The sequence below is a fragment of the Urocitellus parryii genome, chromosome 1, assembly GCF_045843805.1.
Source record: "Urocitellus parryii isolate mUroPar1 chromosome 1, mUroPar1.hap1, whole genome shotgun sequence".
NCBI lineage: Eukaryota > Metazoa > Chordata > Mammalia > Rodentia > Sciuridae > Urocitellus > Urocitellus parryii.
The window spans coordinates 51907431-51935239 of record NC_135531.1 but is presented as its reverse complement, the minus strand read 5'-3'; the positions used below and the strand labels follow the sequence as shown (position 1 = coordinate 51935239).

The following is a 27809-nucleotide window of genomic DNA, read 5'->3' as shown; positions in this document are numbered from 1 at the left end:
AGAAAAAAATGATAAATTGTATGGACTGATAAAAAAATTGTACTGTGTATGTGTTTCAGGATGTTGCTGGAGCTCTGTCAGTAGAAGAAATCACTGAACTTCTCAGTCTCCATAAACTATGCTGTGGTCGTAGTTGGTTTATTCAGGGCTGTGATGCTCGAAGTGGTATGGGGCTGTATGAAGGGTTGGACTGGCTTTCACGGCAACTTGTAGCTGCTGGAGTATTGGATGTTGCTTGATTTTAAATGCAGTGGTTGTTTAAAAGTTTTGTGGTGAAGTTATTTTGCACATAATACATTGCAGGAAATTCTACATCTCAAATATGATAATATGTGTATGTAAAAGAATCTGGGACTGGGAACTAAGTATGTTACTGCTTTAGAAAACAAATTCTGTGGTGAAGTTTGAATATATGAGGTTAGAGCAGATTAAAAAGAAATTTCTTGGATATACATTCTTTTAAAAAGTACATTTGTTATTTAAGTTTTTTAGATTATATGCAACCCATATATTGGGAAAGAAGTAGGCACAGAGAAAGGGTAAATGAAGTTTTTTTTTCTTTCAGTGATAAATAGCTAGCTAACTGAGTGCCTAATGGAATTTCTGTGGAGCAATGGAAGTATAGTTTCTTTAACTTGCCTTTCACGGAATTTTGGTAGTACTTATTTGTAGGTGTGGAAGTTGCTTAATGAAACAGAATCTAAACTACATCTTAGGGTAATAAGATTACTTTGATCTTCAGTATAATACCACCTTTCATGCAAACTATAAGCTATAAAAATTAATATTTTATACAGCTTTATTAAAACTTTCTCCTAAAATATTTTGTATAAAACACAGTAAAAAAGAATGCAATGTTATCTAACTAGGCCTAATTGTCAGATTAGTACTAACTGAAAAGTACTAAAACTGTGAAAGTCATTTGGTCTTCATTTATAAAAGACCCATTTCCAGGACTGAACCTAGACTTATTTCCTAGGTCAGAGATCTAAATTGGTCCTTTTATTTTTCAACATATTTACGTAGTGTTTCTTTCTAAAATAATATTGCATCCTTTATAGGGGCAACTATAGGTAAAATGTAGTAAGTCACACAAAGAACCAGGGTCAGCTTTTCATAAAAGAGACCTAAATAGAATACATACTACTTTTACATTAAGAGAAGTTGTTGAAATGGTGGGGAATGCCTATTATTTATTTTAAATACTTTCCATAATAAGTGCATTTACTTGACAATATTAAAAGGCTCTACATGACAAGGCCTCAGTTATTTAAGAGGAAAAAATGTGTCTAAAGAAATACTAAAAAAGTTTACATTTATTAAGCAGTATTGTGAGTTAAAAAATTTTGTGCTCTTTACCGTTTCTCATTTTTAAAGGATACTCTTACTATGGAAGCACGATTTATTATATTTACATGGCTAGTTTTTTGTTTTCTTTTAATGCTTTTCATACTTCAGGATAAAGTAAAATTTTGAATCTTGGTTAAATTGTCATAAGGACAATGGTATCTGATGATAAGATGTGACTTAGGCGGCACGGTTTGGGTTCAGTCTTTTCAAGGGTATTTTTGTTTTTTTAAAAAAGTTTTAGAAAAGCATTAAAAAAAAGCTCATGAGTGTTATGGGCAATATGTAAATAAGTAAAATATAATATTCACCCTTTATTTTTCAAGTAAAAAGTCATACTGTTACAAATAGTTTGTGTGCATAAATAATTCCTTTGAATTAAATTATTTAATATTTGAATGATTTCAGTAACTGTGAAAATAAAACTGGTGTTGCATTTGCCTGTGAGCCCTTGAACTGTTTTCTCCACTTGGTAGTTGGAAAAAAAAAAATAACACTAATATGTGAACTTGCTTTCCTTGTAAATTATTACTTCACTAATTTTGCTAAACTTTGTAATTCACATCCTGAACATATAACTGAACAGAGTTTTTAAATTGTGCTTAGGCCTGACCATTATGTACATGTAACCGTACGGTTTATGTGTGATTTTTCTTAAATATTTTTCTCGGGCTCTTATTACTGTTTGTGGTTGTATTCTTTCATTAGTCAGTTAAAATTATGTTAAGCTTCCCCAGGGCAATGTCAAATTTAAAATGACAGATGTTTTAAATATAGTATGTTGGGATTTGCCTCCTCGCTCTGAATTTCTGTACTAAAATCTAAACATTATTGTATGGATTATGTAAAGCAGGTTTGTGAAGTGTATAGCCTTGGTCTATATTTCAGGAATGCTTTATATCCACCAGAAGCCATTATTTGCACTATATATATGATCAGTATAGACAGCAATAAAATGTTAAAAATCATTATATAGGAGAAGTTCTATCATTATTCTAAAGTTCAGTTTCTTCAACCATGTATCTATTGTCTTTGCTAGTAACCAACTTAAAAAATTCATTATTCTGGTTGGTGGTGTATCTCAGTGGTACAAGTGCTTACTCAGCATGCAAGAGGCCTTGGGTTCTATCCCCAGCACAGCAATAAATAAATAGTATTTGTGCTGTGGTTAAGAGATACAAATCAAACCAGGATGGGATTGATTTGTCTATCAAATTTGAGATATTATTTGATAAAGTAAAGATTTAGAAATAACTTTCCCTATAATTGTAATGTAGATCATATTTAAGAAAACTGCAGTGTTTTGAAGGGGAAGCTAAAATTCTGCAACAAGTAAAAATAAAGTTTTTAGTTTTTAAATTTTAATTTTAACCTTGTTTCATGTGACAACACAGCATTTTTAATATTAATTTATTTTTGGTGCTAGATATTTATTTATTTTTGGTATTGGAGATTGATCCCAGGAGCACTTTACTACTGAGCTAAACCCCCAGCCTCTTTATTTTTCGAGACAGTCTCGCTAAGTTGCTTAGGACCTCACTAAATTGCTAAGACTGGCCTAGAACCTGTGATCCTCCTACCTCAGCCTCCTGAGTTGCTGGGATTACAGATGTGCCGTGGTACCTGGCAAAAACATAACATTTTTAATGATTATTTTAAAAAATATGGCACACACCTGTAATCCTGGCACTTTAAGAAGCTGAAGCAGGAAGACGGCAAGTTCAAAGCCATCCTCAGCAACGCAACGAGGCTCTAAGTAACTTAAAAAGACCCTGTCTCAAAATGAAAAATGGCTAAGGATGTGGCTCAGATCCCCTGGATCTTCCCGCAAAAAAGTCTTTGCCAGGCAGCAGATGTAGCTCAGTGGTAGAGTGTAAACTTAAAATACGTAAAATCCTCCCTAGGTTCAGTTTTTTTTAAAAAAGACTTGAAAAACCTGATTTAGTCTATGAATAGTATTGCTAAGAGAAAAATTTTATATGACATTGGGATAGATTTCAATTTACAAAGTGATAAAGGGGAAAGAAAGAGCTGTGAATTTTCCTAAAAGGAATGAAAAGGATTAATAAGTACCTTGAGACATATCCCTAGCCGTTTTTGTTTCTTATTTTGAGCCTCACTGAGTTGCTGAGGCTGGCTTTGAACTTGCCATCTTCCTGCTTCAGCCTCTCAGAGTGCTTGGATTACAGGTGTGTTCTGTATTTTTAAAAATAATCATTAAAAATGTTATGTTCTTGCCAGGTACCACGGCACATTTGTAATCCCAGATACCTTATCAAGGTTAATAATTCAAAACATGCTTTAAGAAAGTCATAGCACTGTGTGTTTTTACATTACCAATCAGGTTAAGTTTTTGATATGGAATGGAAAAATTCTTTTATCAAATAAGATTTTTCAAAGCAAAACATTTATATTTTGTGGGGAATGAGGCATCATCACCACTTGGTGGCAGTATTACAAAAATTTAGATTAAGGTTTTAGGAATGAATAAAAAGCTAGGTAGTTAAGTCTTAACACCAAAAGTAAGGAAGAAAAGGTTAAAGTCACAGTTAAAAGTCACTTTAGGTCCAAGTTTAAGTTCTACTTTTAATAAACAGGGCACAATATTCTTTTATTACAATCATAATTTACTATATTCTTCCCTTTATAAGTTTGTGGTACATAATAAATATAGGAAATAATCTTGCTGATTAATTATAGGAACATGAATTCTTATAATAAGTAATTAAGTAACTTATTAAGTAAGGGTAAGTGAAGATAAAAATGAGTCAACATAAAAATTTGAACTCATTTTATTGCTCTTTTCTAGTAATCTATTATTAGATACTAACATTTTTACTCCTATGTATATTTCTTGGTGGTATATTTATTGAAGTAAGATATAACTTGAGGATAAAAAGATTATTTAGTTACATTAGAAAAATACCAATGTAGTAAATAAATCTACATAAAATAACCAAGTGTTCATGTAATAATTTATTCTGATTCTTGTGTTTGAATGGATATTTCATAACAAAGTAATACCAAGGGGGCTTCGTATTGACTTACTGATGGTTTGTTTACCAGTACTTCTTAACAACGATCAAAAGAAAAAATATGTGATATGAAACAAAGATTTTGTAAAAGAAAGGGAATGTATATAATATGATACCCTGGTATTTTTTTGTAGAGGGGTCTACCCTTCTTTGTACTTATAAGGGTAGATTTCATGACGTGTATTTAAAAAGTTAAGGAAATATGTACCATTCTCATTACTTTATAATTTCATATTTAATTTGAGTCTCATGAGAATGTATAAAGAGGGCTATATGCCCAATTTAGTTCATTTTAATTGATTAACTCTTAAGATTAGAAATATTGCAAGAAAAGTTAAAGGCAGCTTTTACAAAATGGCCTTTAATGACAAATATAAAAATACAGTATTGCATCTTTTAAAACATGATCTGTATATTCAGCAAGTGTTAAGTTTCCTAATTAAAAAAATCTTTTAACATATATACATTTTTATTTGCATGCAAATGAAACAAATTTATTTTACTTGACAGTGATATTTATGATGCTGACATCCTCATAAGGCTTATCAGTTTTGGGATTGACTTTGACATTTGAGATTCTCTGCACAACTTCCATTCCTTTAGTTACGCGTCCAAATACTGTGTGCTTATTATCAAGCCAAGGCTGTGTTGGAAACAAATGGAAAATCTTAGTAAACATGAATGTCTTAAGTCACACCCTCTGGGTGATCAAATTAAAGTGACTTTAAATTTATGCTTCATTTTATAATATATTTTAAAAGAAGTAGAATAATATATTAATAATAAAAACTTAAACACTTTTAAAATTTATTACTAGTTTTATAAGAAAAAAATATAAAAGCATGTCATCCCTCGGTATCCATGGGAGAGTGATCCATTCCTGTCACCCACAGATGCCAAATCTATAGATGCTAAAACCTCTTATATAAAATGGTGTAGTATTTATAATCTTGCAAATCCTCTTATATATTTTAAATCATCGCGAGATGATTTCTAGATTATAATACCTAGTGCAATGTAAATGCTATATAAACATTTGTTAAACTGTACTGTGTAGGGGTTAGTGACAAGAAAAAAAAAAGAGATGCAATTTCTCTTTCTGAATATTTTCAGCCTGCAGTTGGTCAAAGTTGGATAAGGAATCCAATGATACAGAAGGCCAACTGTATAAAATAGTTTAATTAAATATCTACATCCTTCAGACCAAAGAAGCTGGAAGGTGTTTGCTAAAGGTAAGTTACTTTGCATGGATTAAAAAAGTATGACTAAAGTTTTACAGGTTCTCTGCAGGAATCTTACCTGAAAAGTAAGAGGCAGTTTGGAATAGTTTAACATTAGGTACCTATTGTATTAGATGACAGTTCAGATGGTCGCACTGCCACTTACTGGAACTTGGACAATTTAATCATATCTCACCATTTGTTTCCTCACCCATTATGAAAACTAAGGAAAGTGACACTATAAATACTGTGAACAGTACATGAGACTGACTGCCTGGCAGTTATATTTTTTCCTTTCTTCACCGATAATTAAGTATATACCTTTTATAATTGTGTGGCACTGCATAACAATAGAATTAGATGTATTTCATCAAATAAAATGCCATTGATTAGAATTATATTCTTTTATCAGCGATAAAATTGTGAAAATTTTAGCCTTAAAATTGGGAATTCATATACCATAGTTCCTTTATTCTAAAGATGAGGAAAAAGGCTCAGAGAAGTGAAATATTTTTAAACTGCACAAATAGTAGTGGCAGAGTTGAGACTTAAACTCATTAACTTATCTTAAATTGGAATGTAATTCTAATGGGAGTACCACCCACTGTACTTATTACATGACAGTATTATTTTACCAAGTTAAAACTCATGTCATATAACTTCGCATTTTCTTCTCTAAATTGTTTTCATTTTTATATCTTGGCAGATATAAATAATGCAGAATTAGAGAATAATGCAGTTCTCCCATTTAGTTTACTCTTAAATCATAACTTATGAACCTATGATTTATAGACATTTATGTACTCACCGTTGGTACTACTGTTATGAAAAACTGGGATCCATTAGTATTAGATCCAGCATTGGCCATGCTGAGCGTGTATGGTCTGTCATGTCGCAATGTGGAATGAAATTCATCTTCAAATTCTCCTCCCCATATGCTTTCTCCTCCCATACCTGTACCTGTTGGATCTCCTGTCTGAATCATGAAACCCTTAACACAAAGTACACAAAAGCATATTACATTATTCCTTTTTTATATATCTAGTACATATACATACAAACACAAACACACACACCTTTTGCTATTTTATATATTTCTGTCAAGAGTACCCTGAATTCAATGAAACCTTCCAACTTCCTTAAAAGTAACTCTACAAATTGGTTAGATTAAACCTTTTTAGAAAGTGATGTTCTCAGTTACAGACATACACTATCTTTCCTAATAATCTGAGGAAAACCAGATTTCCTTTTTTTCACTAATTTGTTCTGAACCCTGCCATCTGATTCTTCCTGTTGCTATTTCTGACCTGCCAATAACCAAGAACCACACCACTACCCGATACGTTCTATGGAATGCTGTTCAAAATTCTGGGGCTGAGCTTAATTTCTTTTTCAGGTGTAATAGTTCTCACAGATCAGATGGCACTGTGGCTTTTACATGGCTTAAAATCTTATCCTCTATATATCTAGACCTTAGCTAGCTACAAGGAACAAGTTACCTTGGTGTTAATTGGTTTTATCTCAAAATGACCTTTTATTCATTGTTATCACCCTTTCTTCTAGTTACTGACCAAATAATATTGCTTCACTATGTCTAAAAAGTTAAACCACTATTCCTGCCCTTGAGTCTAATATATATACACACATATTTTTCATTATTTATTTATTTTTTATGTTTTTAGTTGTAGATGGACATGATATCTTTATTTTTTTACATGATGCTGGGGCTCGAACCCAGTGCTTAATGTGTGCTAGGCAAGCATTGTACGACTGAGCCACAACCCCCAGACTGAATCTATATATTCTTGACTATCCGTTTTTTTAATGGCTTCCGTTGTCCATTTTCCTGTTCCCCTCTAATAAACTTATACATGTGAAAGGTGAATTCCGTAGGTTTAAATCTCTTTTGTTATTATGCAACAAGATGCTATTTTTTATGGTTTGGATGTGAGGTGATCCCACATATGAGAGAATGCAAGAAGGCTCAGAGAAGAAATGGTTGGAATCTAAGAGCCTTAACCGAAGGGATTAATTGGTGACTGAAGGCAGTTGGGGTGTGGCTGGAGGGAGTGGGGCATCAGTGGCATAGCTTTGGGGTATATATTTTGTATCTGGCGAGTGTTTCCTGATCATGTGAGCTACTTCCCTCTGCTACTCTTCTGCCACGTTGTTCAGCCTCACCTCAAGCCCTGAGGAATGGAGCCATGCTGTCCATGGATTGACACTTCTGAACCTGTGAGCTCCCAAATAAACTTTTCTTCCTCTACAATTGTTCCGGTCAGATTTTTTAGTCATAGGAACAAAAAAGCTGATGAAAATACTATTCCTCAAAACTCATGAAATCTGTATACTTACCTTGATTATACGGTGAAATGTATGCCCATTATAATAACCATTTCTGCTGTGAACACAGAAGTTTTCCACTGTTTTAGGACACCTATATAAGATATATGAACATTTTAAGACAATTTTTTAAGACAATTTTCTTTGCAGTTCTGCTTCCTAATGATGTTCTTAATGTCTTGAATATTTTAGGACAGTCTTTTATCCATAACATCATTTAATCTCAGGATAAATGAGTTGAAAAGGCATATAAGTACTAGTATATTTTCATTGTTTAATTAGTATCTTTAGATTATGAATGCTTATTAATCTTTGACAGTATTTTTTAGCAGTTAAAAAATATGATAGCATCTTAACATATAACACACACAACTGCCAAATTTAAACAACTTTAAATGATAATTATACATTAAGAATATGAAGCTTTTTCAATATTATCTAACCTCATTAAATGATTTCACATGATATATTATTAAAAATAATGCTGAAAGCTAGGAATAGAAGGGGGAATATCAAGAGCATCTTGAATTAAGTACAAGGTTACATGGTACTAAGCAATTGAAAAGAGACTGTTTTAAGTTAAGGTGCTTTAAGAAATAGCCTCTTTTAGATAAAAAATGGTCATATATATCTATTGCATTTGGTACTATGTATTCATTTTACAAACTTAAACTGTCCAGAATACTTTTTCAACTTTTTAAAAATTAAGGCTTTTTGTTTTTTGTTAGAATTCATTTTGAAGGTGTACAACTACTGTGACTAAAGAGGGAGTACGTGTTTAGCAAATGTCAGGAAAGAAAAATAATTATCCTTCCCTTAAATACTTGTTTCGAGACAAAAAAAAAAAAGTGCCAATTATAACAAGCAAGTCATAAAACCTTGAGTTTAGATGTGCAATTAAATATAACACTGGTATACATTTGTATATTGTTACAGTTTATAATTGGCACATTGGGCACTTTTGTTTTTGCAGTGCTGGCTGTTGAACTCCAGGCCTTGTGTTTGCTAGGCAAGTACATTACCATGGAGTGACATCCCCAGCCCCTCATTCAGCATTTTCATAGCCAAAGTATTTTGTCCTCACAATAAGCCTATGAATATATGTATAAAGTTCTTCCCAGTGTCTAGTAGAAAACAATTTTTAGAAAGTTTGAAAACAGACAGATGCTCTATCAAACACTTCAATTCTTCAGAATTCCATAAGTAACAATTTTAAGTTGCATAGTTTCAAACGTACACATTTACATTGGTATTTATGTAAGACAACAAAAACAATACATACTCAACAGGAAAAAGTTTGATGTGAATGTCTCCCATACTTGTGTGGATAATGGCACTATCTGAAACTCGTTTAGGTCCTTCAGCTTGAGTAGCTGCCATGACTTCTTCTTTAGAAGGCTTCTCATTAAAAACATCCCGGTCAGAATCTGCACTTTTTGTATCTTCTGGTTCTCGTTTGGTAAACTTGGGAAGGAAAATAAAATGTGGCTGAATGAATTTTTCATCTGATGAAGTTTTCATCTGATAAATTTATAAACACCTTTTATTTCTAATGAAGTATTTGAGGAAAATAAGTTAAATTCCCATCAGAATAAAGCTTTATATCAGGAATCATTTTCCATCAAAAAATGTATAAGGAAATCAAATTACTTTCATATTTGTCTAATATAAAGACACCACCTATAATAATGAACATGTATGATTTCAAATTGCATTTAATTTTGAGTAGGAATAGTCTTGGGCACACACTTTTTTGTGAGGGGGGGCATTGACCCCAGGGGCACTTTACCACTGAACCACATCCGCAGCCCTTTTTAATATTTTATTTAGATACAAGGTCTCACTGAGTTGCTTAGGGCTTTGCTATGTTGCTGAGGCTGGCTTTGAACTCACGATCCTCTTGCCTCAGTCTCCTTAGCTGCTAGGATTACAGGCATGCTCTACTGTTCCCAGCCTCTTAGGTACACATTTAACAGGATAACTTATTTGTGATAGTATTTCACTTATGCCTTCTAGTATTTCACTATGACTAGCCTGCCACCTCTTCTTTACTTTTTAGTGTTAGATTGCTTGGGTTTGAAGTCTATTTCTGCCATTTACTAATTATATGACTTTCAGGAAGTGAATGAATTTTCTCCATTTCTTCATTCATAAAAGAGGATAATAGTGCATACCTCCCAATGAAGGTAGTAGTGAATATTTTAAGAATGGATATAAAGTACTTAGAGAAAAGTGCCTAACATTTAGATGTTAATAATATACACATTAACTGTACTACTATGAGCAGAAGAATCCAGTACTAGGAAGGATGGATCTTGGCTCCCCACTCCCATCCCGGAGTCTCACCTGATCTAAATCCTCAAGTTTGGGAGACTGAAAGTAAATTTTAAATGAAGTTGTAGAAATCTCAGGGTACAAGGAAAAGTGATAACAATCTTTCAGTTGTAAAAACTCTGGACTTCTCAAAGTCATTTCTTTTACTTGACTCAGTAATTGGAAATCCTCTCTTCTATGCCAGCTCTACCTGATGCTAACTGAGTTCTAGGAAGGAAAAGCTAGTGCACCATTTCCTATTTTGCCTAATGACATTCCCTGATCCCCTTGGATTGATTTCAAATTAAGAAACAGCAAAGCTATGATGTATTCTCCAAGTTCAAAGGAATGAAATGGCTTATTGTACTATGTATTTATAAAAATTTTTTAAGTTAGCTTGACTTAGCCCACATGTCAGTTTATGAAATTCTACTTTTGTTTGATGATGTTGGCATTAAAACAATGAATATAAAATTCATATATATGTATACCATCTCAGTTTTGCTCAAGGATATGTACCTTTAATAACACTGAAAGAAAATACATAACAATGTTTGCTAGATAAGGAAACAGATTTTTATCTTTTATTTCTCAAGCCTTAAAATGAATATGTATACTTTAATCAACTAACAGTAAACTCAGGGAAAACAAAAAGAATAATAACTTGTTACTTAAAGTTTTTTAATAATGTGGATGGAAAATTAGTTTTTGTGTTTTTAGTATATATCAAGAATTCTCTGATAATTTTTGCTTCATAATTACAGGTGAAAATTATTTTCATTTTATATGTATGAATACATTTTTAGCAATGATTTTAAGAGTCATAAGCAAAATTGTCATTAAAGACTGAAGTATGGGTGCTGTGGTTGAAGCTCAATTTTTACCACTTGGCCTAGCATGTGTGAGGCATTGGGTTCGATCCTCAGCACTGGATAAAAATAAATAAATAAACTAAAGGTACTGTGTCCATCTATACCTACAAAAAAACAAACAAACAAACAAAAAACCAAGTATGGAGCACAAGTTGGGATGAGGCATGTGATTGGCAGAAGAGCATGAGCAAAGGCCCAGAGTTAATAAAGAAAAATCAAATATTATGAATGGAGTAAGTCTGACTGACTTGGTCAATATAGCAAATGAACTAAAAGAAAGATAAAGCTATAAAAGTAGAAGACCTAGTTATCCTAGATAACTGGGGACTTAGTAAGGGTTTTAGGCAGAGAAAGAACAGTCACATTTGGGTCTTGGTTCTGTGACTACACTGTGAAGGACAAAATACAAAAGCAGTGGTATTTCTATGCTGTACATTTTTCTGTTTGAATGAACAATTCAGATAGTCCTGCTTCTAGGTAGCATATTAGTATGGCTTTTAGCATAATTTTAGTACTTTTTTGTTGGTGCAGTACAGTGGTTAGAACCCGGGGCCTTATGCATGCTAGGTACGCACTCTACCACTGAGCTACACCCCCAGCACTCTAATCTTAGTACTTTTTGTTCTTCAGAGCAGGGAATAAATTCATTGGGGATATATAATTTCAAGACAGCACCATTACAATGAAGTCAAAAGGTAGAAAAGGAAACGGATTTAAAGAAGGAAGTTGTGCAAGTTCAGGGGAGATAAATTATCTTTAAAAGTAAAAGCTGAAAAAACAATAAAGAATTTAAAATTCCATAGTAAAAACTTTAGGGATAAGATTATAACTTCCTCTGACTTCCTACCATGATAGCATAAATAGCTGTAAAAACCAGGGTGAAAAGTTTTCAAAATGTGATTGAAAATAGTACATAAATACTTAATATCTCCTAGTTAAATATTCTACAGTATAAATGTAATAAGATGGTAATCTGGTTGTTTAGAAAGTCTGCTGTTGCTGCTTAACATTCTCTTTGGTTGCAGACACAAACCAAGAAAACAACTCCCAACCAAGCTGGAAGAAACATTAAGGGCTTTCTCCTAGTATTTCCACATACCATATAAAATCTGTTCTTCTTGAAAGATGTACAGACTATTGTTGGGTCAGCTTGAATATTCTGGAGAACAGGGTTTTCAGAAGCTTTCATCTCTATAGTAGTGGCAGCACGATGCTTTTTGGCTATTCCCTGAAACAAAGCTAATTGCATCACTCTAATATTTTCTTGCTTGCCTAAGATCCGAACACACCTGGAAAAGATAACAGTATTTTATTCAGTAAAATCACCAGAATGAATTCTAAACACAGAAATTTTATGGATGAAAAAATCAACTATCTGCTATCATTCTATAAAATAACTGGTGAAAAGTTTTTGAAAGTATTTCTCTATCCACTCAAAAGGTAATTTGGTAGATAAGTTAAAAAAATCCCATCAAGGGACTGTAGTTGTGGCTCATGGTAGAGTGCTTGCCTAGCATGTGTGAGGCACTGGGTTCAATCCCCAACACCACATAAAAATAAATAAAATAAAGGTATTGTATCCTTCTACAACTTAAAAAAATCCCATCATTTAAGAGACTGAAAAACTACAGACCAGGGGAAAAATATTTGCAAAAGATATAGCCGGTAAAGGACTATTATGCACCATATACAAAGAACTCTTAAAGATTAACAATAAGAACAACGAATTTAAAAAATGGGCTAAAAACCTTAACAAACACCTCACCAAAGATATACAGATGGCAAATAAGCATATTAAAAGATGCTCCATGCCTCTGTTATCAGAAAAATGCAAACAAAAACAAGATAGCATGTCACATTTATTAGAATAGCCCACATCCAGAACATTGACAATACCGAATATTGGTGAGAATGTGGAGCATCAGGAACTCTCATTTACTGCTGGTGGGAATACTAAAGGGTACAGCCACTTTGGAAGAGAGTTTGGTGAAATCTTATAAAAATATACTATTACTGGATGATTCAGCAACTGGGCCTCCTTTTATTCAAAGGAACTGAGAACTTGTGTCCCCACAAAAACCTGTACATGACTTTTTTTTTTTTTAAAGGGGTAACAGACTTCTCTTGCAAGGGAGAAAGCTAGGTGTTCTGCCCCCCCCCCCATTTTTAAGGGGGGGGGAGAGAGAGAGAGAGAGAGAGAGAGAGAGAGAGGGAGAGGGAGGGAGGGAGGGAAGGAGGAAGGGAGGGAGGGAGAGAGAGAGAGAATTTTAATCTTTATTTTTTAGTTTTTGGTGGACACAACATCTTTGTTTGTATGTGGTATGTGGTGCTGAGGATCCAACCAGGGCCACACTCATGCCAGGTTAGAGTGCTACCGCTTGAGCCACATCCCCAGCCCTGTACATGACCTTTTACAACAGCTTTATTTATAAACTTGGAGCAATGTCCTTCAACAGATGAATGGATGAATACATTGTGGGTACATACAATATTATTGAGTACTATAAAGAAATGAGCTGGGCACAATGCTGCACACCTGTAATCCCTTGAACTAAAATTTGAGGCAGGCCTAGGTGAATTTTGCAAGACCCTGTCTCAAAAAAATGGGTTGCTAGATTCAATTCTCAGTGCGTGTGCACACACGCACACACAAAGTACATGAAGACATGGAAGAAACTTAAATGCATACTACTAACTGAAAGAAGCCAATCTGAAAAGGCTACACAGTATATGATTGCAATTATATGACATTCTGGAAAAGGCAAAATTATAGAGAATAAAAATAGTGTTTTTTAAATTCACTATTAAGCATCCCTGGGTTCAATCCATAGTGCCAAAAAAAAAAAAAAAAAAAAGATTAGTAGCTGCCAGAGATTGTGGGGTATAGAGGTATGATCAGTTTAAGGACAGAGGATTTCTAGGATGATGGAATTAATGTTTGATACTATATTTGTCCATTTCATGGAATGTATAACACCCAAGAGTGAATCCTAATATAACTATGGACTCTGGGTGATAATGATGTCTCAATGCAAGTTCATTAGTTCTAACAAATGTACCACTCTGGTGGTAGATATTAATGGGGGAGGCTTTGCTTGTGTTGCGACAGAGAGTATATGGGAAAACTCTGTATATTTCTCTCCATTTTTGGAGAGACCCTAAAACTGTTCTGCACCACATTAAAAAGAAAAACAAATTTAAAGAAAGGTATTGTATTCATCTAAAACTTAAATTAAAAACAACAACAATAAACCTAATCATTTATATAATCTGCACTCAGTTCTATGTTCATGGACTCAAACAACCTCAGACCAAAAATGTTTGGGGAAAAAAATTGTGTCTGTGTCAATATGTATACTTTTATCCTTGTCATTATTCCCCAAATGATACAATTTAACAACTATTTATAATTATAAGGTTTTGTTAGTAATCTAGAGATTAAAGTATATGGGAGGATATACATAGGTTATGTGAAATGTTACATCAGGAATTTGGTATGTGCAAGGAGTCCTGGAACATCCCCTAGGGACATCAAGGGGTGACTATATAATTTTAATCCATTCCTATTATTTTAATGTTTTTATAAGCTTTCAAAAATCTGATATTGCCAAGAAATATAAATGTTTATATGTGAGAATGTACATCACAAATTTTTCTTCCTAAAATATTCTTTCCTTTCATTTACATTCAGCAATAGTTATCTGATTGTAGATATTTTCTACTAAGACCAAATGGACTGTTTCACAAAAGACTTACTGTGGTTTCATGCATTTTAACTTCTGATTTTATGTCTAGCAGGATGTAATGCTGAATTCTGTGGTTAAAATATTTGGCAACATTTAACATGAACCAGACTAATTCAAATCAATAAGCAAGACAGACTGAAACTTGTTAAAAAAAAAAAACAAACTTGAAACTATGCATATCTTCTTTCCACTTCTTTTACAAACACGAGTGGAAACTTTTTACATAAGATTATAAACAACCAAGAGACCACAGAAAAATCCAGTCAAAACATTTGGTTAAGTTTAGACATTTGGGGCCATTCCACTTGTCTTGGAACAAACAAAACTTTCATTGTTTCCCTGATGAGGAAATGGCCCCCTATTTCTAAAAAAAATACTCATTATACTAAGCTTACCGGTTTGTCTCTACATTTATAACTTTAATGCCCAGCATTGTTCCATACAGCACGAAGTGTCCAGTTTCATCAAAAACTATATTAATTAATCTTACAGCATCCACCTTTTCCAACTCACGTTCTACAGCCATTCGTCGGCCAAATTCCATGTCTGGTAGCTGTTGCCTCATCTGTTGTAGTTCAGTAAACATCTAGGAAATGAACCATTTATTAACAAAAATGATACACACATATACATACACATACTTTTTTTTTTTGGCAGTACTGGGGATTGAGCCCACTGGGCTCTACCATTCTACCACTAAGCTACATTTTCCAGCTCATTTTTAAATTCTAAGACAGGGTCTTGCTAAATTGTGAAGGTTGGCATGGAACCTGCCTCTTGCCTCAGCCTCCAGAATAGCTCAGTACATGGTCACACTCATGTAAATAAAGGCAATGAGAACCGAATAGAAGCATAACACATTAAGAGCCAATAACAATTTTTATAGTTATACAGCTTCTCAAGGGACTCTAAAACCTATAAGCAGGAAATAAAGGGACATTAGTAATTTCAAGCATAAAAATCAAAATTCTAGGACTAGGGGTATAGCTTACTATTAGAGTCAGTGCATAGCTTGTGTGAAGCCTGGGTTCCATCCCCAATACGGGGGCTGGGGGGGGGGAGTGGGAGGAGGGGAGTATTTGACTCTAAATGATAATTGTTTTTTCTAATTAAAAAACCATTTGGTTTTATATTAACTAGTTCTTTTTCCACAAAGATAATAGTACATCTGCTGCCTTTTAAATGCTCCAGATTAGCATTTTCCAATGAAATATAGTGCAAGCCTCTAATTTAAAAATTTCTTATAGCTACATTAAACAAAATAAAAACAGAGGAGAAATTCATGTAATATTTTATTCAACCTCATATATCTAAAATATTATTATTTCTACATTGTTTTTTTCCTTGTCATTATCCCCTAAATGAGATAAAATAACTATTTATATACCATTTATATTTATTAGGTTTCATAAGTAATCTAGAGATGATTTAAAGTACATGGGAGACTATGCATCGGTTATATGCAAATATTACACCATTTTATATGAAAGACTTGCACATCCTGGGAATTTGGTATCTGTAAATATATCATGTGCTCAATAGCCACATGTGACCACAAGCTACTTATTTTGTTTTGTTCTTATTAGATATATATGACAGTAGAGTGTATTTTGACATACTGTACCTACAAGGAGTATAACTTATTCTAATCAGGATTCCATTCTTGTGGTTGTACAGGATGTGGCATTACACTGGTCATGTATTCATATATAAGAAGAGGAAAGTTATATCTGACTCATTCTATTGTCTTTCCTATTCTTATCTCTCCTACCTTTCCTTCAATCCCCTTTGTCTAATCCAATGAATTTCTAATCTGTTTTTGTGGGTTAGCATCAACATATCAGAGAGAACTTTTGGCTTTTGGTTTTTGGGACTGGCTTATTTCACATAGCATGATATTCTCCAGTTCTATCCATTTACCAGCAAATGCCATAATTTAATTCTTTATGGCTAAGTAATATTCCATTGGCCTTACACAACTTATATTGGACAACACAGCTACAGCCATTGAGATCCTTGTGCAAGTGTCTGCAAATAGATACCAATTTTTTTTTAATGAATGAACTCTTATTATCTCATTAATTTATAACATTCAAGTTTCAGAAAATATTTTGACATGGAGCAGTTATATTAGATTACTAGTAAGTAAATATGATTTAGGGAAAAAGTGTTTTTTTTTTTTTTCTTTTTATGGTACCAACTAAGGGTACTTAACTACTGAGCTATATTCCCAGCCCTTTTTTATATTTTATGTAGAGACAGGGTCTTACTGAGTTGCTTAAGGCCTCACTAAGTTGCTGAGACTGGCTTTGAACTTGCAATCCTCCTGCCTCATCTTCCCAAGCCTTTGGGATTACAGGCATGCACCACTGAGCCTGGCTTTCTCCAGTTTTCTGGAAAGAATGTACAAAGCTCCAAAAATTAAAAGGAAATGTGTGTTAGGGTATAAGTGTCAAGATCTTACAGAAGAGCTTAAAGGTCTAATTAAGATTTCTTGTCTCCATGTCTCTAGAGAGCATGATACACATTAAGATTATATTGCTTATTTTTGTACCAAGAATACCTTAGAATGTAGGACTACATTTTTGGGATGAGGGAGCCATGATCATTTCTGCTGGAGAAAAAACTGTTTTTAATATGTAAGGTCTACTGGTAACCATCTGTCTTTATACATGTATTCAATAAGTGTTTATCCAATCTGATCAGCACCTCATCAGAATCTTCTAATGTACTCTAGCAGGACATAAGACCAAAATGTGTGACACTTCATTTTAGTCAAAACTAAAAGGTAAAACTTGAACACCATCCCATTCAATTTCTTGTCAAACTGGAACTCAACTGGTTAGAAGATCCCCACTCCTTCAATACGGAACTATGAGATTCCAGTCATTTGTAGTCATCAGCATTGTAAGTAACTCTTTTTTGATTTATATTTGGATTTTTTGCCACACTCTCATTCTGAATCTCTAGTTTGGTCATGTCTTTACCGCTGGTCTACTCTTGTCATCTCAGTGCTAGCACTTCAACAAATGATGAAGACAATGATGTCAAGAAACATGGGGCTGCGGATGTGGCTCAAGTGGTAGTATGCTCTCCTGGCATGTGTGGGGCACTGGGTTTGATCCCCAGCACCACATAAAAATAAAATAAAGATGTTGTGTCCACCGAAAAACTAAAAAATAAATATTAAAAAATTCTCTTTTTCTCTCTCTCTTAAAAAAAAAAGAGAGGGGCTGAGGATGTGGCTCAAGTGGTAGCGCGCTTGCCTGGCATGCGTGCGGCCCGGGTTCGATCCTCAGCACCACATACAAACAAAAAGATGTTGTGTCCGCTGAAAACTAAAAAATAAATAAATATTAAAAAATTAAAAAAAAAAAAAAAAAGAGAAATAGGGTAGATTGAGCAGTTCTGAAGACATTTTTGGAAAAGTAAATCTGATTACATTTAAATTGTACTTACACTTAATGATTCATCAAAGACTCTCATGAGTTTTCCAGTTAAAAATCTGAAAATTCTAACTTTTCTATCAGAACCAATAGTTGCAATTTTCTTTCCATCAGGTGAAAAACATATGCTGGTTGGATAAGCCTTACACTTGGCAAATTCATATAAGTCTGTGTCAGTTTTATATTCCCAGTTCACATTTTTGGGAAATTTATATTCATGAGGAGGCCCAGTCCAGTACTCAATCATTCCAGATTTATCAGAAGACACGACTGCTTTATAAATTGGGTTTAACCTTATCTGAGTAAGAGGTGATGTATGAAGTTTGTCAAAAATATGAAGTGGCTTGTTATCTCCTCGACCATCATAAATGAAAATTTTTCCTGTACTCTTCTCAGAAGCAGCAACTGAAGATATGGCATCCCCTGGGCAGTAGATCCATTCACACTGTCCAGGAAAATAGCTAAAGCAGTAAAGAATTAAGAGAGGGGAAAAAAATAAGAAAGATCAGTATAAGTAAGCTCCTTCCCTAGCCCATCACCAAAAAATATACTGGCCAGTGACTTAGAATTTGGATTCTTTGCTCAAAAATAAGAGGTACAGAATGGAGAGGAGCAGCTAAGTACACTTACTAAATTTTCTCTTTGACCTTGTTAATGTAATGATAATTACTTCTGAGGACCTACCAAGCCACAAGAAGAGAATTACATATAAAAGCTCCTTTTTTTCTTTTTGGTAGATAATAAAACTTAATCAGGTACGTGCCTTAAGGTATTCTGGGGCACTGTCTTTTAGATGTTTGCTTAAAAGTATATGTATAACTTAATTTTAAATAGGTTAGCATTTAATAGTATATAAATACATTTCTGAAACATTTATAATCAAAATATTTGGCCAGGCAAGTAAAGTTTGCCTGTAGTCCCAGGTACTCAAGAGCTTGAGCCTAGGATTTCAACAAATACCAATCTGGGTTACATAGAAAGACTCCATCTCAAAAAAAAAAAAAAGGGGGGGGGAACACTGTCCTGTCATAATCTCATTATTACTAATCAATCTTGATATCAAACTATAAACTTTGGATGTGCTACCTGATGAACAAAGTGTAAAAGAAATGGGACAGATATAATCCATTTACCAAACTTATACTTTCAAATGTAGAAAGTAGAAGTCATTCTGAGAAGTTAAACTATTATACCAACCATGGTGCTGATACTAAAAATCTTTTTGGAATTCTTCATTTAAAATTTCTATCAATCCTGAAATACATCCTTTTTTCAATCCTCAAACAGAATTTGTGAATGGATTTTATTTTTTTAATATTTTTTAGTTATAGATGGATACAATATCTTTATTTATTTTTATGTAGTGCCGAGGATCAAACCCAGTGTCTCACATGTGTGAGACAAGTACTCTACCACTGAGCTACAGCCCCAGCCCGGATCTGATTTTTTAAAATAGCTACTATCTGGGGAAACTAAAACAGATCAAGTTAGGTAATTTAGTATTCTAACCATAAATAATGAAGTTGGTTTTCTTTAGTAGCTCATAAAATTATAACTGATTTTGAAGAGAATTCCAAACTTTGGGATTTTTGAATTACAGACAGAATTCAATTCATAGCAGGACTTTTTGGAGATAGAACCTTTAGGAGGTAATTAAGTATAAATGAGGTTGGAAGGGTAGGGCTCTAATCTGACAGCCTGGGTCTTCACATTCTCCTTCCTTCCTCCAACTCTGTGAGGACACCATGAGAAGCCAGGAAGAAAGCCCTCATCAGAAATGAAACTCTGTTGGAAACTTGAGCTTGGATTTTTCAACCTCCAGCAATGTGAGAAATAACTTTCTGTTGTTCATGTTATATAGTCTATAGTCTTCTGTTATGCCATCCAAGCAGATTAATATAAGTCCCAGAAATTCCTGACAGTACTATATTAAAGCTGACATTTGTTTAGATATATAAGTTTAGCTGGGCATGATAACGCACACCTATGATCCCAACCCTTGGGAAGCTGAAGCAGGAGGATCATAAATTCAAAGCCAGCCTCAGAAACTTAGATATGTATCAATTTAGTACGTTTTCTTTAAAAAAATGCTTAAAATATGTCTTATTACTGTACTATCTAACCACATAAGACTACATTATCCATATACTCCAAACTTGTACAACAAGAAAGCGAATTCTAAGTATCAGTAATTAAACACAATGAATCCTCATTAATTTACTAATAGTATTAGTTGGATATAATAAATCTGTGTTATAATGCTCTTTGGAAATTTCTATGATAAATGATAAAAACCAGAACAGAAACCTCCAAATATCCCAAGGATTCACCCCACCTAATTTTCCCAAGCAAAACCCCAAAGCACTGTTTTTTAATTGAATGATAATATAATCTGTTTGGAAATAACCTATTAAATGGTGTAGTGTGGTTTAAAAATTATTTCACCAAGTCAAAAAATATATACTTTAAAAAAGACTCACCCAAGCTTCAGCATATTGATCATGTCAAAGTTCACAACATCAAACACCTTCATTGCTTTATCATCACCCACAGAACAGAACAATGCTCCCTCAGAGCTAACTGCGATACTCTCAATAACTCCTATTTAAATAAATCAAATTAAAACATTCTGGTAAATACAAATGAAATAAATTTGCATGATTCAAAGACAAAATTACAATATTTTTTTTAAAAAAACTTTAATTAGTACTGTTTACAAGAGCCACATACACACACACACAGACACACATACACAAAAAACTCACAAAATTCTTACCAAGGTGACTACGAAAATGTTTAACAAATTCAATTCCTTCTTCTATTTTTTTCCAGAACTTAACATGTCCATCATGACTGGCAGTAATAATAAAATCTGTCCTGCATATATAAGATTTTAAAAATTAATTTCTGAAACACACCTATGAATCAGTGCATTAAAAGCAAAAATTCATTGACAATCTGTGACTTTTTCAATAATAGATTTTGATTTTGTTTAAATCTTCCTTTATGCAGACCAGTCTATGAGAGATCAGGAACATTGCAACTAATTTTATCCCAAGAGCTAGAATCAGAATTGAAATAGAATTTGACATTAAAGAAAGAAAAGGAAGAAAAAAAAACTTCTCCAGGAATCACTAGATTTCTGTTTGCTAAAATTACCTACAGGCAATCTTTTCATGGGAAAATATAATATTTTCAGTAGATAAAGAAACTACTTTCATATACAGCAAAATTAAACATAAATTTGTTTCATATCCTATAATAGGAATTTTGGTAATTTAAGAATCAAAAAGATTCTGATCAAAAGTTGCTCCTTAGGTATATTAAGAATAGAGACTTATTGAGTTGGGCATGGTGATGTACGCCCATAACCCCAGTGGCATGGGAGGCTGATGCAAGAGGATGACAAGTTAAGCTAGCCTCAGCAACTTAGCAAGACCCTGTCTCAAAATAAAAATTAAAAATAAGCTAGGATGTGGCTCAGTGGTTGAGCACACCTGGGTTCAATTTCCAGTATCCTCTCGTCAAAAATAGACTTATTGAAACCTAGTGTCAGATACATTATACACATTGCCATAATTAACCTTCACAGCAACTCTATTAGATGGATATTTTTATCAGTATTCTACAAATCAGGATATAGTTTAAAAATGTTAAATTTACTTGCTCCAGATCCATAGCTACTGAGTAGTTTTCAGATCTACCTAACTATAAAACTTGTAACTTTTTGTTATATTCCAATGGCCTTGGGTTAAAATAAAAAACAAACAAAACAAATCTGAGAGTAAAAGCAATGCTAGCATCTACAAGCTGCTTTATACACTGTCAACTCTGGATCAGGAAAGATGCTAACATTTTCTTAGAAGTATCCTATATACAAACTGGGTACAATGGCACACACCTAGTCCCAGGTATTTGGGAGGCTGAGGCTGAAGGATCACACATTCAAGATCAGGCTTGGCAATTTAGCAAGATCCTTTCTCTAAAAAAAAGAAAGGATGCAGCTAGGGATGCAGCTCAGAGGTAGAGTACCCTGGGTTTTATCCTTAGTACCAAAAAAAAAAAAAAAAAAAAAAAAAAAGAAAAGAAAAAAGGAGGGAAAAAAAAAAGATCCTATACTATGAAGGTATTTGAAGATATTTATATTTGTATCTGAAATGCAATTTGTCTCCAAGAGATCAAGAATAGACTGATTCAGAAAAGACTAATCCATCTACTTTCCATACTAACTGCCAATATCATCCAAGCCACTATCATATTTCATTCAGATTGTTATACCAGTGTCTTAACTGTTCTTTCTGTACATACTTTGCCCCTTTTGAATCCATTTATCTAAAAATACAGTGGCCCTTTAAAAAAATAAATCTGATGTTATTCTCCTGCTCTGTGGTTCAAAATCCTTATATGCAATATAAATCCTCTTTGGACTTAGCCCTCAGCTTTTTTCTTTGGCCTTCTCAGACATTTAATCTCTCTAAACTTTGGTTTCCTCATTTATAAAATGAAGCTCATATACTACCTCACACAATTGTTATCAAGATGAGTAAGATAATTTATGAAGAATCCTCAGCACATAACCTGGGCATACTATGAGCTCAATAAATAGTAGAACATTATTGCCATTATTATCCTCCAAATCCTCCATTCATCCATTTGGAAGGTCCTTTGAGATAGTTCCAAGATGTCTTGGTTAACTTATTAGAACTAAAGAGGCCAGCTATCAAATTTTCCTGTTAAATAATATACACTCTTCTTCAGAGAAGCTCAGACACTACCTGGTTCATTCCCCTCTTGACATTTATTTCCAAAAAACATACACACATAACAGGGAATTCTGTCTTAGAGAATGCCTCCTTTGTGTGATATAAGAAAGAATATGTAGACCTTTACTTAACTTAAACTATTACAGAACTTTAGAAATTTAAATAGAAGCCTGTAAAATCCTAGAGTTACTTCTAACAATCCATCTCAAAATTGAAGATTTGTTTAAAAACATAAACTTTTTTAAAAAATATTTTTAAAATTGTCAATGGACCTTTATTTTATTAATTTATTTATACATGGTGCTAAGAATCAAACCCAGTGCCTCACACATGCTAGGTAAGCACTCTGCCACTGAGTTACCATCCCAGTCCCTAAAAACATAAACTTTTAAGAAAAATATTTTAAAAGATGACTTACTTGGTGCATACCACATGGGTAATAACATCTCTATGCATGTAACTGCGCTCATACATGGATGCACTGGGGAGATTATCAAGATACACTCTTTCAAACTCTAGAACTGGAAAAAACAAAGTAAAAAAGTGACTTAACAAAAGTAAACTAAACATTATTTTCTTTTTATTTAGAATTTTCTAAATTCTATTTTATACCTAATTCTATGTTTTAATTTCTCTCAATTCACATGTAAGAATAAAACAATCCAAAGTCTGTTATGTCATTTATGACTTTTATTATTTTGGAGCACTGGCATAGCACCATTATTTTAACATTTATTTGGTTAATCATAACCGACTCCCAGGGATTATACAGATGCTTAACTGTTCCAAAGATTAGAAAACTTAAACAACTTAAAATGCTTCTCAAAAATATCACAACCATCTTTGTAACTATGTAGATCCCAGTTATAGATGTTAATTTAAATAAGAGACCAATGGCTATCTGTAAGATGTCTCAGTTCATTTTTAAGGCACATATTCTCTTTGAAGTCATTAATACTGAATTTGAAACATGTAAAAACAATAAAATGCTTAGATTTTTAGAACTGAGAAAATCCCAGGAAATGTCCACTTGAGTGTTTCTCAGATTTTTGCCAGGGGCAAAGCACTCATAACAGTGGTAAACTGAGTCATGGCAAGAAATCTTTATTATGAGCTACAAACAATTTTGCTAGTTCCCGCCCAAATTGACATAATATGTATGCCAAATAAAATAATCCAATGATGGCCAAACATGCCTATATAAAGTTGCTAAATTGAATATATGTTAGTTTTTCATTCCTGTTATATATAAAGTTGTCTAACTAACTACTTTCCCCTTCATTTTTAGTAACAGATTCCATATTTTTAGATGGGCCTCCTGATATCTAGCTACAAAGATGATTGATATTATTGCTACAGCAATATAGCAATATATCATTGCTATTACTGTCCTCCAAATCCTCCATTTGTCCATTTGGATGGTCCTTTGATAGTTCCAAGATGTCTTAGTTAACTTATTAGAGCTAAAGAGGCCAGCTATCAAATTTTCCTATATTAAATAATATACCCTCTTTCTTACCTTCCCTTGGAGTGACAGGTAACCATATGCTAATGAGATAAAATGGGAGTGGTTTTGGAGTGACAGGTGGCTCTATGCTAATGAGATAAAATGGGAGTATTTTGTGATAGTCAGGAAGTCTTGAAGTGTGCCCTTCTTCCCTTCCTCAGTTCTACAATATAGAACCAGGATATTACTGCTGTAATTCAGGACAGTGTAACTCAGGACAGTGAAGATGAGGCCAGAGATAGCCTAATTATTTTAGGGCAGAAAGCTAGAAAAGAGTCTAGCAGTCTTTGGAGCTTCCATAGCAATTCTGGACTACTAACCTTGGGACTTATACACATAAAAGAAGTACACCTCATTGTTACATCATTGTTATTTGGCATAGAATTTAATCGTATCTGATTCATATTTTGATGTTGTTTGTACCCTTTGGAAGAAACATTTATTGAGAACAAAATAGGTTCCTGAATATGGACTTGAAGAGTTAAGACACAGTTCCTGTCCTTAAGAAAGTTTAATTAAAGGTAGTGTTATGTAATCATATTTCATGTTTTTTTCAAAAGTGTATATATACAAGTCCAATGTCTGAGGAACATTTTAAAGGAGATGGCTTCAATTATAGACAGCAAATATTAAACACTTGTTCTTTTAGATAAAATTTTCAACAATACTTTTCTAACATTTCTAACATGCTTTTTAGTTTAAATTTTTTATTCAAATTGAATGCAGTATTGCTAGCTTAAAAACAACATGCAGGGCTGGGTTTGTGGCTCAGTGGTAGAGGTTTGCCTAGCATGTGTGAGGCACTGGGTTCGATTCTCAGCACTACATATAAATAAATAAAGTCCATTGGCAACTAAAAAAATATTTAATAAAAAACAATATGCATCTGATTAAGGGTAAAGATTTTCACACCTAATAATTTCCATCTCTGTTTCGAATATTAAGTTTGTAAGATATTTATCTCCTAACAGTAATACCAGCATTTCAGCCAGGTGTATCAGCACACACCTGTAATCCCAGGGGCTTGGGAAGCTGAGGCAGGAGGATCATGAATTCAAAGCCAGCCTCAACAACTTAGCAAGGCCATAAACAACTCAGTGAGACCCTGTCTCAAAATTAAAAAAAACAAAAACAAAATTTAAAAAAGGGGTTTGGGGATGTGACTCAATGGTTAAGTTCCCCTGAGTTCAATCCATTGTACAAAACAAAGCAAAACATCAACAAACAAACAAACAAAAAATTTCCAGCATTTCAATATTTTTGGATTTTTCCATTTATCCCCATTCCTTTCCTCAAAAAAGAACATGCAAAAAACATTAAAATGAAGTAAAATTAATTATACAGCGTAGCATTACAATATTCATTTACTAAATATATTTGTGGAACACATATGCAAAGCACTGTACCAAGCACAGGAGTAAAACAGGTATGGTCCTTATTCTTTTTTTTTTTTTTTTTTCTTTTTTGGTACCAGGGATTGAACCCAGGGGTGCTTAACCACTGAGCCACAACCCCAGCCCTTTTTATTTTTCATTTAGAGATAGGGTCTCCTATGTTGCTTAGGGCCTTGCTAAATTGCTGAGGCTGACTTTGACTTGTGATCTTCCTACCTCAGCCTCCCTAGCCACTGAGTCACTGCGCCTAGCTTGATCCTTGTTCTTCACATGTTTAGTTTTAGCAGTGGAGAGAAACATTAGTCAGAAAGTTACATGAACAAATATATAATTACAAATTGTAGCAAGAAACAGTGAAGGAAGTGGTTGCTATAGTAATATTTACCAGAGGACCAGGCATTAAAAAAAGAATGCACTTTGTTTCAAAAAAGTGGCTGCTTCGGAATTTCAATGTGTTAAATTTGAAGACTACCTGTAAACTCAGTTCCATAAACATTACCTCCAAGTTATGATCAATGTGCTTTAGAAACCTTTAAGACTGGAAAAGTCACAGGCTTCCCAGGAGGTAATATCCAAATGCTAAACATGAAACATAATTTTGCCCAGTAAAAGAAGTGAAAGAAATTATTTCAGGTAAAGACCCTAATGATAATCTAGACCAGCATCCAGAACAGATATAGAATAGTGTCCCATTCTCTAGTGGTGCACAAAGTAAGAGATTGTGAGAGCAAAGTAATGGGAGATGTAGGCGCAGGAGAGAGAGATCATATCATAAAGGGCCTTATGTGTCATGTTAGGGAGTTTGGATTTTGTTTTGAAAATAAAATTCCTGAAAAGTTTTAAGTAGTGTAGAGTGAAAAAAATAAGATTTGACCTTAGACCACATTTCCATTGTATTAAACGTTTAAGGAAACATTTCACAGAAAAACTTGAAGAGCAAGAAAATTTAATCTATCCCTTTCTCCACTACTTCATTTGATTTTTAAAAATTTGTTATTATTCTGTGTTACTGTCAAAATACTCCAGTCTATGTCATTTCAAGAGTATGGTTTGAAAACCACAGACCTCACATTTTAGATGAAAAAATACTGTGATCCAGAAAGCTTAAGTAAGTTTCCCTAGGTTTGAAAATTCATTGATAGAAAACTTAAGGTTGAAATTCTCTTTCCTTACTCTTTATTACTCTAAACAGGTACCGCTTTCTTCCCTGACCCCCAGCCCCCTACTAACAAGACCTAACTAAAGCCTTCAGGAGAACCAGTACTCTCACACATTTGCTATTCAGAATTAGAATTCTGACCTTATATAGCTGCTATGGGGATTAAATGAGAGGTGCCAAGTATATAACAAGTTCAGGCAAATGTTAGCTTTATCATCTATCATAAAAAATATCATAGATCAAATAGTATCCTAAATTATCAAAAAGGGAATACTAAGCCCATATCAGTGTTCTAGGAGGATGTTCAAGTACCGAGTGGCCAGAAATGAGATGTTCTGCTGGTACAATACCCCACAATCACACTCCATCCCTCTTAGAATCTTGGTGGAACTCAACCCTCCCACTCAGCAGAGGCAGCATTCCAATTCTCCCTCGGTCTGACTCTGCAGCTACCTTTCCGCTTTTTAGCCAATGTTGCTTCCACAGGTAATGGCCCAACCCAGCGCTCTTCATTCTCCTCATCGTTTTCTTGGGCCACCGTCACTGCCACTGCCAACTCTCTCGTGCTCAAGTCCGTTTTTTCAGGCTCTTCTAGGTCCCGGCGCCTTCTTCTTCTAAGTTGCGAATCGCTCCCACTTTCAGCCGCCATGTTGTCCGAAACGTC

At 33.8% G+C, this 27809-nt stretch overlaps 2 protein-coding genes across 2 annotated transcripts in view; one reads left to right on the top strand and one right to left on the bottom strand.

Annotated features, from left to right (window-relative positions):
* The window catches only part of Trim23 (tripartite motif containing 23), a 38646-nt gene extending 36331 nt beyond the window's left edge, over nt 1-2315 (top strand). The window contains exon 11 of the mRNA XM_026390820.2: nt 60-2315. Coding sequence (XP_026246605.1) covers nt 60-239 — 180 coding nt within the window. The 3' untranslated portion in view covers nt 240-2315. The remainder of the gene's footprint in view (nt 1-59) is intronic.
* On the bottom strand, nt 207-27794 carry Ppwd1 (peptidylprolyl isomerase domain and WD repeat containing 1). Its single transcript, XM_026390862.2, has 11 exons — nt 27599-27794; nt 23504-23606; nt 21099-21199; nt 20803-20923; nt 18336-18783; nt 15272-15462; nt 12230-12419; nt 9228-9409; nt 7958-8039; nt 6411-6593; nt 207-5025 (listed from the first exon to the last, which is right to left on the bottom strand). The coding sequence occupies exons 1-11, from the start codon at nt 27792-27794 to the stop codon at nt 4882-4884; spliced, it is 1941 nt and encodes a 646-aa protein (XP_026246647.1). The 3' UTR covers nt 207-4881.
* Nucleotides 27795-27809: the final 15 nt, after the last annotated feature.

Coding starts and splice junctions, on each gene's coding strand:
- Ppwd1 (XM_026390862.2), bottom strand. CDS start 27,794: ATGGCGGCTGAAAGTGGGAGCGATTCGCAACTTAGAAGAAGAAGGCGC. Junction 21,200..23,503: donor ACCCATGTGGTATGCACCAA/GTAAGTCATCTT, acceptor TTATATATGCAG/GACAGATTTTATTATTACTG. Junction 20,924..21,098: donor ACATTTTCGTAGTCACCTTG/GTAAGAATTTTG, acceptor TTATTTAAATAG/GAGTTATTGAGAGTATCGCA.